This window comes from Camellia sinensis, chromosome 13 (genome assembly GCF_055761805.1).
Source record: "Camellia sinensis isolate YWXY chromosome 13, ASM5576180v1, whole genome shotgun sequence".
In the NCBI taxonomy this organism is placed as follows: domain Eukaryota; kingdom Viridiplantae; phylum Streptophyta; class Magnoliopsida; order Ericales; family Theaceae; genus Camellia; species Camellia sinensis.
The window spans coordinates 90,273,615-90,288,970 of NC_138973.1; the positions used below are offsets into that span (position 1 = coordinate 90,273,615).

Below are 15,356 nucleotides of genomic sequence, written 5' to 3' on the forward strand. Positions count from 1 at the left end.
TATAAAGTGTGAACATCCTTATCTGGTCTCTTATGTTGAAGTTGGTGTCAATATTCACATCGTAATTATGTTAAGGCCCATTTTCAATCACATTATGTCCTATGTTTATTATAGTTGATTACAGATATAAATATTCATATTGTACATAAATAAGGTGTATGATTCATCCACAAATATACTAGAATTAATGTGAATCTTCATATTTATTTGTTATATTGTGAATATCACATCATTTTTGTATCCAAATAAACATTGTGGATGACTGAATACAACAGTCTGATATGAACTTTGACATCACAATTGCATAGTGATAATGAACACAGTGAAAATATATACACTATCTATATATTATCATGATTTTGACGAGGGTGCGAGTTAAGGTGGGGTTGCAGAGGAGAGAGAACGAGCAGATAGTGTGGAAAATGAAGTAAGGGAGGTGGCGGCGGTGGGTAGCGAGGTCGGAGAGGAGAGAGAGAGATGTAGGGTTTGAAGAAGAGAAGAGATGGTGGAGTCCAAGGTGGAAGAGTTAAAGATGAGAGATCGAGCGAGAGATAGAGCTTGTAGAGAAGTGGAGGCGGTTGTGAGTTGGTTGAGAATTTGCTCGAATTTAGCACGAAGTTGTTGCTCCATTTATGGAGTTGGTGTGTTGTGAAGTTCTCTGAAGCAATTTGAGATGATGGAGTTAGTGTGTGTTGTGCTGCGAAATTATATATATATATATATATATATATGAAATATGTATATGTTTTTTCTATATAATGCATATCAATAATAGATATAAAGGTATAATAGTCCAACAAATAATATAAATAAGGAAAAAAGGACCTTATAGAATAAAAATATAAATATATGAGACTAATTAAATTATAATTTTACTTGGTGGACTTATTGAGTTAGAACACTTCTAAGAACATGATTTATCAATAATTTTTTTTTTTCTTCTTTTCTTAAACATCAAAGACTCAAATTTTAAGATTCGTGTTTGGGCTCTGAAGATCTGGGGGCCAACCCTGTATGTGAATATTATGTAAATTTTGATTTTGATTTTTGATTTTTGATTTTTAGGAATACAAACCCAAAGTGTGGACCGTTGAAGGGAAAGATAGCCACGTAAATTGCTTGTACTTCACTAACATGAGATCCCATTCCACACTTCATACATTCAAACCCCAAACTCCACACACCACATATGGTATGTTATGTACAGCGCTACAAAATACTATCCCACATCAATTGTTTCTTTGATTAGCTAATCCAAAGTTCAAACACATACAAATAACATACTAGTGGAGAGAGCTCTAAGATGGCCAATCGTTTGGGCCTTACACTGCAGCAAAAAAACCCAATTTTGGCTTCTGTATGTGTACATCATCATACTTCACCTTCATCAACTTCAATCTCTTGTGCTTTTGATTCTCACCCTCAAAAACTTCCCAAAACTCTGAAGAAGAAGTACAAGGACAGAGCTAGTAGTGGATATAGAACACCTCGTCGGGTGGTGCTTGGCATTGGGGCTGCATTTTGGGCTCAGTTCATGAGTATGGCTGGTTATACTGGCTTCAAATCTTTCGCTGCTTCTGCTAGGCAAAAGAGTGCGATTGAACAGGTTCATCTCCACCCTTTTTCTGGTGTTTCTTGATTTTCTTGGTTAATTTGGTTTCTGGGTTTTCTTAGATTTTGAAATTTGATGATTGGTTGATGCTAAATTAGGGACTTGCTGTGGTCAGCTGTTAATTGGTACCTGAAATGAAACTTTGAATTTCTCCCTAAAGGAAGTAAATTAGGTAAATGGTTTTTTTTGGTAATGAGGTTATGTGGAGCTTTGCCCCAATTAGTACTGTACATGTAGTCTTTCGTTCCGCACATATCGGGTAATTACTGAGCATAAGCTAAAGTGACCGCAAATGGGAAATTTGGATAATATTTCTCTACCACCTGTTACCCACTGATTTATATCTAGCTATCTATAACCCTCCCTCACTTGCAATCCTATCTCTCTCCTCCCTCATGTGTAATCACATCTTGTACATGAAGATCCAAAACATCAATTCATACGGAGAAGAAAGAATGCAAACTGAGAAACTTCAACCCAAGACCCCCAACTTGAGCTTTGATGCCAGGTTAGATCATCACTAATTCCAAAAACTTAATTTGTTAAGAGATAGACCCAACAATATATATATCAAGCTATTCAACACTAACATGAGATTTTTCATCCCAATAATCAGTTGTAACTCTAATTTGTGGTCTAATTTTATTTGCTATGATACGATTAGTTTTCAGATTATTCTGTGCCATTGCTAAATCTTTGAGTGGTCCAAGTTCTTCTTGATTCATTTTAATGGCCAACTGGTGTTAAGCTTCTTTCATTCTGATTCATATGTACAGTTCTTATATATTTAGGTGTTGAAGAATGTGGAATGGCCGGAGCAATTTCCATTCAAGGAAGAGGATTTCCAACGCTTTGATGAGTACAAGCTCTAAACTAATTTCTTTATTGCATTCGTATTTCATATTGATTTTTGTTCCCACAAACATTGTGTGCTCAATTAAATTATTTTAGATTAGTCAAAACTATAAAAATTTCAATTCCTGACCTCGAAATGTTTCTAAGTTCCAACCTCGCTTCATTAATTTGATTGAGTCTTGTGCACGGGGAATGCCCTTTATCATGAGTCATATTTCTAGGTTACAGCCTATCCAATGCTTAATACACGGAAATATAATTGTAACTTGTTATGTTTCATTTAAAAACTTGAAATGTTTTATCATGCCTATTTTGGTAAGTGGCTTTTTTTTTTTTTTGGCTTATTGGCTTATTGGCTTTTTTTGAAAAAAACGTACAAAAAAGTAGAGGAGTGATGTGACTCAAATAAGTCAGTAAGCTAGCTTTTTTCCTAATTGCCAAAATATAAGTCTGTCCTTTTCTACATGTTGTAGGAACTCTCACCAACTACAATTTTATGCTTCACTAGAACTACTCTTTGAGCGGTACTGATATTCTACTGGAAAACATGGTTTAACCTTAAAACCTTAAGCAACTATATATAGATCATTAAAAGATTTCTTGTTTATCTAATCTGTTTTATTCAATCCGTCTGTCTTATTTGGATTCACGTGCTATTTGTTCTGCCAAAAGATTGGAGTTGTTATTTGCATTCTTCAAACCTATAACTTTATAAATGATTTTTCTAGGTCACCGGATACATCATTCTATGAATCTCCACGCTTTGTGACGCATATTGACAATCCAGCCATTGCGGCGCTTACTAAGTACTATTCAGAGGTTTTCCCACCCAGTACCACACCCGGAATAGCTATCCTTGACATGTGTAGTAGTTGGGTAAGCAATTTGTCATATTTACATCATTCCAGACCAATGTTGATGACTTTTATATTATCGTAACCTCATTCTTATTCTTTATCTAGGTCAGTCATTTTCCTGCAGGATATAAGCAGGATCGGATAGTAGGAATGGGTATGAATGAAGAAGAGCTCAAGCGGAATCCGGTGAGATCATACTTGTCATATGATTTCACTAATCCCTAATGTTATTTTTTTATGTGAACATATCGAATTGACTAATCTATGTATGAACATTTGGATGTGAATTTCATAATAGGGAAGGATGATTATCATAATTTGCATCCATTATCTATGTAGAAACATGATTCTACTAGCATTGCCATTTCCACATCACCCTTTGGTCTCACTGTGCCAAGTTTGTGAGGTAACACATGGGCTACTTAGGCACTCCTATTGTCATTCTAGCTCCCCTATTTGGTCAAGCTAAGTGAGGCTAACACGAGTGGCGCCTTAGCCCCAAACCTAGGCATTTAGGGACAATCTACAGGGAATTTTCCATGGTGATCGAGGTCTTGGCTTTGTAGAATGGACTTATCACCTGAGGACTCTCATCCTTCACTCATGATGACACACTCGGACCATTCTCAATTCTGTTAAACAGCTAACTACTTAAGCTTGTCCCCCCTTTGCCTCTTTTCCCTTCTCTCTAGTGGCTCGTTAATGCTCTCAAATCAACTTAGGTTAAGGTCTACAGATTCCCTTGGGATTGGTGTTGCAATCATGGGGACCCAAATCCGTGCTTGTGACGCTTACCTAGGACCTCTAGCACGATGTGGTTTTGTGGCTAGAGTTGAATGTTTATTAAAAATACTCATCCTTCTCTCACTCAATGGATGAGTATTTAGTCATCTCCTACCATAGCTAAAGGCTCTTTTTTCCTCCAAATCTAGACCTTGGCTTTACTGCTATCACTCGCCTCCTAAGGCTGTCTCAATTGTCATTCAGCTCACCTATCTAGCACCTCATACATGTTTACCATATTACCCATAAGGCTCCCACAATCAACCTACCCAACCCCAATGATCCACATGTAGTAGAAAGAAACCAAGTTCTCAGAGTAGGAACTTAAATAAAAGTAGATTATAGACATAAACCGATAGGTGATGCACCATTTGTACACAAAAAACGAATAATATGAATACGTAAATCCTAAAAACAGAGACATTCTTAAATTGTACGCTATAAGCCTATATATAATTTTGTGTTATTGTCTTTTTAAGCCGTAGTAGAATGTGTGACCAACATTGCATTGTACATGAACATAGTACCTATCTTTGTATTGTGGCGATGAAGAAACTCATGCATCTTTTATGTGACGTGTTTGTAGGTTTTGACCGAATATGTAGTTCAAGACTTGAATGTTAATCCTAAGCTTCCATTCGAAGATAATTCCTTCGATGTTATTACAAATGTGGTATGCGCGTGTTTCCCCAACTTTTAAGTATATTGTGTCTTTTGCTGCAAAATGAACACCTGCCTTTTTTTCTGCATATTTTCATGTTATGTCTATTGAAAGTGCAATTTCAATACTTGTATATCCATAGTTTAGTGAGTTTTCTTGTATTGGTAATGCTAGAGATTTGTCTTTATAAAAGCTTATATTCGTAGGCGATGTCCAAAATTCAAACTTCTGATTTAATGTTATTCAATGTTATGGAGTATGATGATCATATTGTGGCGATGATTTAACAGGACTTCTATAATGCTAAAGATAAGAAACTTTTTACGATAAAGATTTGAGAATAAGATCCAACGTCTCGAGTTCAAGTCACCCCTAGGGGTCACAGGAGGTTTGCCCAATTGTTAATTTCAAGGGCCCCAGATTCGTCTAAGTGTGCGAAAGTTGGCCCGGGCACCCGGTTATCAAAATATATATATATTTCAAAAACCACACTTTTTAAGAAGTATCAAAAAATTGTTTTCAAATTTTTGAAAATAGTTTTTGCCAAAAAAAATTAACATGATACGGAAACGATGAATGTTTTCAAACTTTTCATTGTTTTTTTTTTATGAAAACACAACTGAATCCTTTACATCCTGCAGGTAAGTGTTGACTACCTAACAAAGCCTATGGATGTTTTCAAGGAGATGAGCCGGATCCTCAAGCCTGGTGGTCTTGCTGTAATGAGGTGATAAATTGTTCATTTTTAAATGTATTTTAAAAGAAAAATATTAACTAAAATTTATGTAAATTGTTTCCCTGTAAGAGATTTTTTTTTCCGTCTTTAGAACAATTCTTTGAAATCTTGAGGAGTTTGGTGACAATTTTTAAACATGAATGATCATCAAAGCCTAAGAATTAGTCAAGTTTAAAGTCATGCTAGTTTTGCCAACATTTTAACCCTTGACCTCAAAAAAAATATAGTCAAAATCTTAGTAGTAGGAATTTCCTATGGAGTCTAGCTCGTTGCTCCTGCTCCTGCTCCTGCTCCTGCTCCCTCCTAACCTTAAACTCTTCTATAGGGCCCTCACTCCCCTGTCCCAGCTCCCTCTCCCGCCACCGCCACCTCCACTGCCACTGCTTTTGTTTCATACAACTATGGTCAAAATACAGAGATGAAGCTAAGGAGGGAGGGAATAGAGTGCTTTTATACCTATTTGTTAATGTTTATTTTATTGCTTTTTGTTTATATTTACAAGAATTTTAAAAACGGTATATAAAAATTCATTTGGTGTTTGTTTTTATATCTAAAAAAATTATAAATAATTTTCAAAATTATTGTAATTACAAAAATGTTTCATTCCTTCCTCTCTCTTGCACTCCTCCAGTCACCACTCATAGCCCATCACCACAGCTGACCACCACATCCAGCCACCCCTCACTTCTGGCCACTCCCTCTCACTTCAAAACAAGAATTTGAAACATGTATGTATCAAAGATGTTATTTTGTTTTCAGTTTTATCAAAAATGAATTTGCTACTGTTTTTAAAAATAGTAAACTGTAACCGTTACCAAACGGCACTGCATATTGCCTCCTTTATTATGGCATCCTTTTTGTGACTGATCTCACATATTGTGTATGTAAATCAGTTTCTCCAACCGTTGCTTCTGGACAAAGGCGATCTCAATATGGACATCAACCGGTGATGCTGATCATGCTATGATTGTTGGATCATACTTCCATTATGCTGGAGGATTTGAACCTCCTCAGGTAATAAACCTCTTGAATTTGTTTTTTTTTTACTCTGCAAATATTTTGTAGTAACATAGTTATACAGTTATTCCTTTCAAAACAATAGCTTCATGGTAATGCAAGTCATGATGATATAAACCAGCTAAGCTTAGGACATTAACGCAGTTCACCATAGGGGGTGTACACAGACCGGATTAGTTTGGTTTTAGGGTAGACTTGGGACCAAACCGGTCCTAAGGTGTCAGAATGGCACAGGCACATCATTTTTGTCATGAATTATGTATAAAAATTCTACAAGCATATCATTTTCCTTTTTTCTGCAGGCTGTAGATATATCTCCCAATCCTGGACGGTCCGATCCGATGTACATTGTGTACTCTAGAAAGTTAGCTACTGCCTGAAGAACTTTGAGATTTTCTGGCTAATGTTCTCATAAATAGGTAATTTTGGTTTTAACTATTTAGCTCTTGTATTTTTTGAGCATTGCAAATTTTGTTGTAGTTTTACTTGTATATTTGACGAAACTTATCTCACTTTCAAACAATTAATCAAGGTTATGTTCTATATTTTGATTTTCATAAATGCTTGAGACGCCTAATTTATCACCCCTAATGATGTGTTTGACAAGTGTCAAATTTTGATTTGTCAAACATTGTGATCTAATCCCAATACCCACATCATTAGGGGCCATTTAGGAGTGATAAATTAGGAAAATATAGCATTATTGATAAATTTATTGTAATAGAGAAGGCAGTAAAGCTAGATTGCAATTAATAAGTAAACTTATTTTTTAAATATTTTTCATTTTAAAGATTGTCTTTAATCAAGATTATGCTCTCTATACGACGAAGATATCGATGATTTTCATATAGATTTCTTGTAATAGAGAAGGTAATAAGGTCTCGCTGTGGCTTATTTCTAGCTTTTGAGATGAAATTTTATAATTTTTAGGTCTGTTTAGACTAATTAATTCTAAAAATTAATTTTTTTTAAAGTTTTCACAAAAAAAAAAAAAAAACGACTTCTTAGAAGAAAAAAAAAATGACAAAATTTGGTTCTTTTTTTTTATTGAATTTTTCTTGAAAATAAAATTATGTTTTTAATTTTTAAGATTGTTTAGTCCAGCAGACTTAAAAAATAAAAAATAAAAAATAAAATTAACTAAAACTTTGGAAAAACATATATATATAAAAAATAAAAATAAGCCAAATAATAATAATAATAATAAGTTGAGCCAAAAGATAAATACACTTGAGACACTATCTTTGAAAATTTTAATGATTTTCAAAATTTATTTAAGTTTTGTTCATTATTTTTTTGAGCTAATCTCATTCAAATTTTTGTTGAGTTGAACTCAAATAATTTGGTATTTTATATAGTTTTAGGCTTATTAAACCGAATCGAATAAGGAATTGATTGTTCAAACTTGATTTGAAAATTTTAATAAATTTTAAAATGTGATCTAAATTAACTTATTTGTGTAACGAATCAAACTCAAACCAATTTTTAACGAGCCAAATATGAATCGGGCCTAAATTATTTAGATCATTTATCACCCTAATTAGCAGTGGCGGCACTAGGCGGTAACTAATGGGTTAAGTTGACTCCATCAACTAGTTGGGAAAAAATTAATTAAAAATAATTTTTGATATTAATATTTGTTAATTTTTGCATTTACTTGTTTTTGCACGTATTAGTCATTGTTGTTGTATTCAACTCAATAGTTTGATTGCCACAATTTGTTCAAATTATTCACAGAACAAATTACAATAGCATTAGAATTTTTAGTTCAATTATGAATAATTTTTATTAAATTAATGTTCGGTTTCTCATTCTTTTGCACTTATTAGTCATTTTTTAGTTCAATAATAAAGTTAGAATAATGCTAAAAACAATATGTGATTAGTATTGAAAAAGTATATAAATAATGTATTAAACTATGTAAAAGTGTTATTGAGATATATGTGCGCACCGAATTTAGATGAAATGAATCAAAACTCCGTAGCTGAAATTGTCACAACCCAAACCTGTCTCTTTAGGTTTAGTGACGTAATCGGCCAATGATTCTAGGATTATCAAATGCCTCTTAACAGAAAAACAAAATATAAGGAGTTGAGGAAGCAATTATACAAAATACAAGGTCCATAGAGCTATGGCCCTGTTTGGTAGAGCTGTGGGAAAGTACTTATAGCTTTTGCCTAAACAGTTTATACTTTATAACTATGAACATAAGCTGATTTCTGACTTATAAATTAAGCATCTCCTGCCCCACTCAAAGAATAAGCTGATTTCTGACTTTCAAAAAGCTATAAGCTATAAGCTAAACCGAACACATCAAAATAGTTTAAATTAAACTGAAAGCTAAAATAAGCAGCTTTTAAGCTGCACCAAATAGGCACTATGTAGACATATATAAGACAGAGAAGTTTTAAACTTATATAACGGCAACTTCCATAAGACTTGTATCACCATACTTATAATGTCATGAGGAACTTAGTCCAGCGTATAGATAAGCAAAACAAACAATAAAAATCTTCAACAGTTTCACAAAACTGGACTTCGCAAAAAGGAACCTCTCTGGGAGGCACAGTAGTTGGCTAACTCAAAAATACTCCAAGCAGCAACTTAGGCCTAGTCACGCGCTTGCTCACCTACATACATAATATAGATAGTGAGCGGAAGCCCAGTGAATAATAACAGAGTAAAGGGTTTAAATGAAATGATGTCCATAACAGATTCAGAAATCAGAGTTCATATCAGAAACAGACTTAGATTCATATTCTTGCTCAAACTACATATAGAAATCAGAGTTTATGCGTAATCATACATGGTACATCCATTAGCGTTATTATGCTTGTCAGTTTCATAAGGAACCACCAGTACCAGGAAACTTATAACATACTTGAGCTACAGTATTATTACCCCCAGGAAAGAGGCTTGAGACCACGGTATTATTATTCTCGAGCAAGGGCCATGAGACCACGGTATTGTTATCCCTGGGCAAGGGCCTTGTGCTTATAGACCACGGTATTATTACACCCGGGCAAGGGCCTTGTACTAAGGATGCCACGAATACATTTCAGAAATTTGGACAAACATTCATTCATACAAAACATTGGATTTCAGAAAACTAATCATTTTATAGCATCGGAAAATAATTAAAGTTAAAATAATTTTGGACAAACATTCATAACTTTACAGAGTTATTACTCACAGATGGCTCCACTTGTACAACAGACAAGTCAGACAACTTGTGGCGCGTGACCTACACATACATAACATAAACACATAATGAAATACGCACTCGATTGGTACTTAACTTCTTTCGTTTCGTTCTTCGTGTGTTTCTAGGTCTTAACCTCTTATTGAGTCTTAAATCATGGCCTAAGAATGCCTAGGATGCAATGTGGATGCCAAAATGCACGGTGGAACTCTTAACAAAACTTGCTAAAAACAGAGGTCACGCTCGAGCAGACATGCAAACATATGAGGGGCCGCTCGAACGCAATTTACTTTGCTCCAGTGGTCCGCAAATTCTGAAAAAGTACTGGTTGCGTGAATTCTCCTTTCAATGGCCGCTCGACGGTCGCTCGAGCGTGAGACTGAGGTCCCTCGCTCGAGCGCAACTCCTGTCGCTCGAGCAGTCTGCAAAATGTGTAAATTTCTGGGAGCTTACATTTCTCGCTCGAGCGAACTTCTGGTCACTCGAGCGTGAGGTGCAAGATCATAGAGTGGTCGCTCGACCGCAAGTTTTGTCGCTCGAACGGGAGGTCGAATTCTGGAATTTTCATATTCACCTCCAAGTTGCAAAACTCGAATTCAATGCTTCAAACTCGATCTTTGGGCCCCAAAACTTAAGAAAACATATCTAAACTTGGAAAACATCTTGAATTCAAAACTATTTCGTAAAATCACGGCCCAAAAGTATGCCAATAGATCAAAACTCTAATTTGAAATTTATGAATATGCTATGAACATGACAGGCATGAATTACTTTGAACTTAAGCTTTCCAAAACATGATCAATTAAGGTCAAATGGTAAGAAATGTGATGAATTCTCAAAACCAAGTTAAGATAGACACATGCATGTGAAAATTCTTTAAAAACATACTCAAAATGTCATGATATATGCATGCATGCATGATACACTCCTATAGTCAACCATCTAAGTTCAATTCTTGCATTACACAACTCAATTCTTATGTTATTTTACCTCTCTCACTTGATTTCATGTAGTAATCACTAAATTACAACTAAAAGGTAGAAATCCTTACCTTAGAAGCTCAATTGTGTGCGAGATGTTCAATTGCTAGAGTTTCCACATTCAACACCTTGAATTTACTACAATTCTTCCCCCTCTCCTAGATTCCAAGCTCAACATTTGATCTCTCTTTCTCTCTCACGTTTGGTTTGTGTGTAAGCTCAAAGATGTGTTGAAATGAAGAAAAAGAATAAGTGGAGGCACAATAGGTGCCTTATATAGGCTTAATTAGGAGTTAGCTAATTAGTTGACATTAATTATTCTAATTTAATCATTCCGAATCAAATTTTAATTAAACCTACCATAATGTTTTAAAAATCCTAAATAGGACATAAATCAAGTCAATTTCATGATCGGATGCCGATAAAGCCTTCAATTCACAAGAAGAAACATAAATGCAAATAGATCTTTCTATGATACACAGATAGAAACACAAATAATGCAATGCACAAGTAATTAACTCAGGATTTCATCTTCATTTCTTATTAAACTTATTTATTCATGGATTAACGTTAATTAGAGGTCGGGATTGTTATAGTCTTCCCCTGTTAAAGAGTTTGTCCTTCAAACTCGAATTTTCTTCGGTCTGCAAGAATATCGGATCCAGAGGGAACAGTTCAAGGTATCTCTTCATCATATCTTCTTCCGTTTCCCAAGTTGCATAAGTCCCTTTGTTGTTTTGCTAATCAACCATCACCAATGGTATTTTTTTTGTTCCTCAATCTCTTGATTCTACGGTTTACCACCTGAATTGGCCTTTCTTCATACGTATAGTCATCTTTCAAAAGCACATGGGTTGGTTCAATGACATGTAACGAATCTCTCAAATAATCCTGAAGCATAGAGACATGAAAAATGTTGTGCATATGTTTCATGACTGGCAGTAAGGCTACCCGATACGTCACCGGGTTGATTTTCTCAAGAATTTCATATGGCCCAACATATCTCGGTGCCAACTTGCCTTTTACCCCAAATTGCGTTTGCCCTTTTATAGGAGTCACTTTGATAAACACATGATCCCCAACTTCATATTCTCAATCTCTTCTTCGGACATCCGTGTAACTCTTTTGGCAGCTTTGTGCAGTTTTCAATCTCTATTGAATTACTTTTATAGTTTCAGTTGTTTCTTGTACCAGTTCCAGTCCCAACAAAGGTCTGTCACCTACTTCAGCTCAACAAATCGGAGAACGACATTTCCTTCCATACAGAGCTTCGTAAGGAACCATCCCAATACTTGAGTGATAGCTATTATTATACACAAATTCAGCCAATGGTAAGTAGATTTCCCAATTGCCTTGGAAATCTAGGGCACACATTTTGAACATATCTTTTATAGTCTGATTGGTTCGTTCAGATTGGCTGTCTGTCTATGGGTGGTAGGCACTACTCAAGCGCAATTCCGTTCCCAAAGCCTGTTGTAAACTTTACCAAAACCTCTACGTAAACTTCGAATCTCTTAGAGATACAATAAATATTGGCACACCATGCAATCTCACAATCTCATTTATATAAATATTAGCCAACTTGTCCACATTATAAATAGTTTTAACAGGCAAAAAATGAACAGACTTAGTCAATCGGTCGACAATGACCCAAATAGAATCCATACCTTGAGAAGAGCGAGGCAAACCCACAATGAAGTCCATGGTGATATGCTCTCATTTCTATTCTGGTATTGGGAGTAGCTGAAGCAATCTAAGCAGGTCATTAATATTCAGCTTTAACTTGTTGGCAGTGCAAACATCTAGCTACAAAGTCGGCAATACTCTTCTCCATTTTAAGCCACCATAAATTCCGTTTCATGTCATGGTACATCTTTGTATTCCCAAGATACATAGCAAATTTTGAATTGTGAGCCTCGGTCATAACACGCTTCCTTAAATCAGAACAATCTGGTACACAAAGTCTATTTTGAAATTTTAACACATCATTTTCAATCACAAACCCGGGCCTCTGTTTTGAGTCAATTTCATCAAAATTTTCTTCAAGAATTCATCTTCATGTTGTTTCTCTTTAATCTCTTCAATGATTGCAGGTTGAACAGAAATGGCGGCTAAGATCCCGTCTTGTTCACGTAGTACAATTTCAATCTCATTCCTTTCTAGATCACATATTAACTCCTTCTGACTGGTGAGTAAACATGACAAATTACCCCTAGATTTCCGGCTCAAGGCATCTGCAACGGTATTGGCTTTTCTCGGATGGTACAAGATTTGTAAGTCGTAATTCTTGATCAACTCAAGCCATCGTCTTTGTCTCATGTTCAGTTCCTTTTGGGTGAAGAAATATTTGAGGCTTTTATGATCAGTGTACACTTCACAAGTCACATCGTATAGATAATGTTACCAAATTTTCAAAGCAAATACCACAGTTGCTAATTCAAGGTCATGGGTTGGATAGTTCTTTTCATGAGGGTGAAGTTGTTGAGAAGCATAAGCAATCACTTTTTTCCTTTTGCATCAACATACATCCCAAGCCTTTACAGGAAGCATCACTGTAAAGTTGAAGCCCATCAGTACCGTTAGGCAAAGTCAAAATTGGTATAGTTACTAACTTGGTCTTTAACTCTTGGAAGACAGTCTCTCTTTGATCAGTCCAATCAAATGATGTAGTTTTCTATGTCAATTGAGTGAGTGGTAAAGCAAGTTTGGAAAAATCCTTCACAAATCTGCGATAATAGCCTGCAAGTCCCAGAAAACTTCGAACTTCTGATACATTGGTTGGTCTAGGCCAGTCCACAATAGCTTCAATTTTCTGTGGGTCAACAGAGATACCATCCTTGTTGATTACATGCCCTAGAAATGGCACACTGTTAAGCCAAAATTCACATTTGGAAGATTTTGCATATAACTTCTTTTCTCTCAGAATCTGTAAGATAGTTTTCAAATGATTTTCATGTTCTTCCCTGCTTTTCGAGTAAATCAGAATATCATCAATAAATACAGCGATAAATTCATCAAGGAATTGTTTGAAAACCCTATTCATTAGGTCCATAAACGCTGCAGGTGCATTAGTTACTCCAAATGCCATTACCAAAAATTCATAGTGTCCATATCTTGTTCTGAATACAGTCTTCTCTACATCTTCTGCCTTAACCTTTAATTGGTGATACTCAAACCTAAGATCTATCTTAGGGAATACTTGTGCTCCCTGCAGTTGGTCAAACAAGTCGTCTATTCGGGGCAATAGATATTTGTTCTTGATAGTTACTTTGTTCAACTCACGGTAGTCAATACGTAGCCTCAAAGATCCGTCTTTCTTTTTGACAAATGACACTGGAGCACCCCAACGTAAAGTGCTCGGGCGGATAAATTTCTTGTCTAACATTTCTTAGAGTTGAGTTTTCAGTTCTTTCAATTCAGAAGTGGACATTCTGTATGGGGTTTTAGAAATTGGTTGTGTCCCGAGTGCTACATCAATAGGGAACTCAATTTCCTTATCAATTAACTCCCCAAGTAGGCCATTAGGAAATTCACAGGCCACGGGAATATTTGTCACACTAACACTATCCGAAGACACAGTCAATACACAACACAAGTAGCCTTGAAAACCTTTTCTTGACAATTTCCTAGCTTTCATAAATGAAATCAAGTATGGTGGAGGAACTACTCCATTTCCAGTAAAAACAAACTCAGGCATACCAAGTGGTCTAAACACAACAGATTTACTCACACAGTCAATGGTGGCATAGTATTTGGTTAACCAATCCATACCCAGAATACAATCAAAATGATCAATGCTCAAGGGTAGCAAATCAACATACAATGTCATATCACTAATCATAATATCACATGCCAGATAAACATAAGCACATATCATAGAACCTCCAGATGGTGCAGTCACAAATAATAAACAGGTCATAGGTTCTAACGGTCTAGTTAATTTTCGAGAAAAAGCATGCGATACAAATGAATGCGTAAAACTAGAATCAATCAACACATAGACATTCTGAGCACAGATAGAGATTAGACCTGGTACCACAGACTCAGTATTCTGTACATCCCTAGGTACTAATGCAAAAATCCAGCCTTGTCTCAAAGTTTCTCTCCCAGTATTGGCTCTCACATTCGTTCTTGGTGTAGGAGCAGATCTAGCTGAACTTACCGCTGGACGGGTAGTCATGTTGAGTCTCATCAGACAATCTCTGATCATGTGGCCTGTCTTGCCGCATCGAAAACAAGCGCCAGATGCACGGTGACATGTGCCCTTATGCTTCCTTCCACATTCTGGACAAACTGGCGTAGACCCACTGCTTTGGCTTGAACTACTTGACGACCCAGTATTTTGCCTTTTGCTTGTAAAGGATGAGCGGCCCTTCTGAAAATTGGATCCAGATCTTTTGCCTCTCCATTCAGTTGTTAGAGCATTAGTCTGTTTCTTTGCTGCTAGTATGGCCTCTACTATCAATGCCCTATCAAGTACTTCTACATAGATAGGCAATTTCAATACGCCTATTCGATCATACACGTCCAGGTCTAAGCGCCCTTCAAATTTTTGAGCCTTTTTGTAATCTGTGTCGACCATATGAAGAGCAAAGTTGGCCAATTCAGTAAACTTAGCCTCATACTCGGCTACGGACATCCTACCTTGCTTCA

At 35.8% G+C, this 15,356-nt stretch overlaps 1 protein-coding gene across 1 annotated transcript; it reads left to right on the forward strand.

Moving 5' to 3' along the window:
• Nucleotides 1–914: 914 nt before the first annotated feature.
• On the forward strand, nucleotides 915–7,066 carry LOC114290475 (uncharacterized). The gene is made up of 8 exons (XM_028234412.2): nucleotides 915–1,606; nucleotides 2,404–2,471; nucleotides 3,196–3,343; nucleotides 3,430–3,510; nucleotides 4,694–4,780; nucleotides 5,410–5,495; nucleotides 6,398–6,518; nucleotides 6,824–7,066. Exons 1-8 carry the CDS (start codon nucleotides 1,304–1,306, stop codon nucleotides 6,899–6,901), a joined length of 972 nt encoding a protein of 323 aa, XP_028090213.2. The 5' UTR covers nucleotides 915–1,303; the 3' UTR covers nucleotides 6,902–7,066.
• Nucleotides 7,067–15,356: the final 8,290 nt, after the last annotated feature.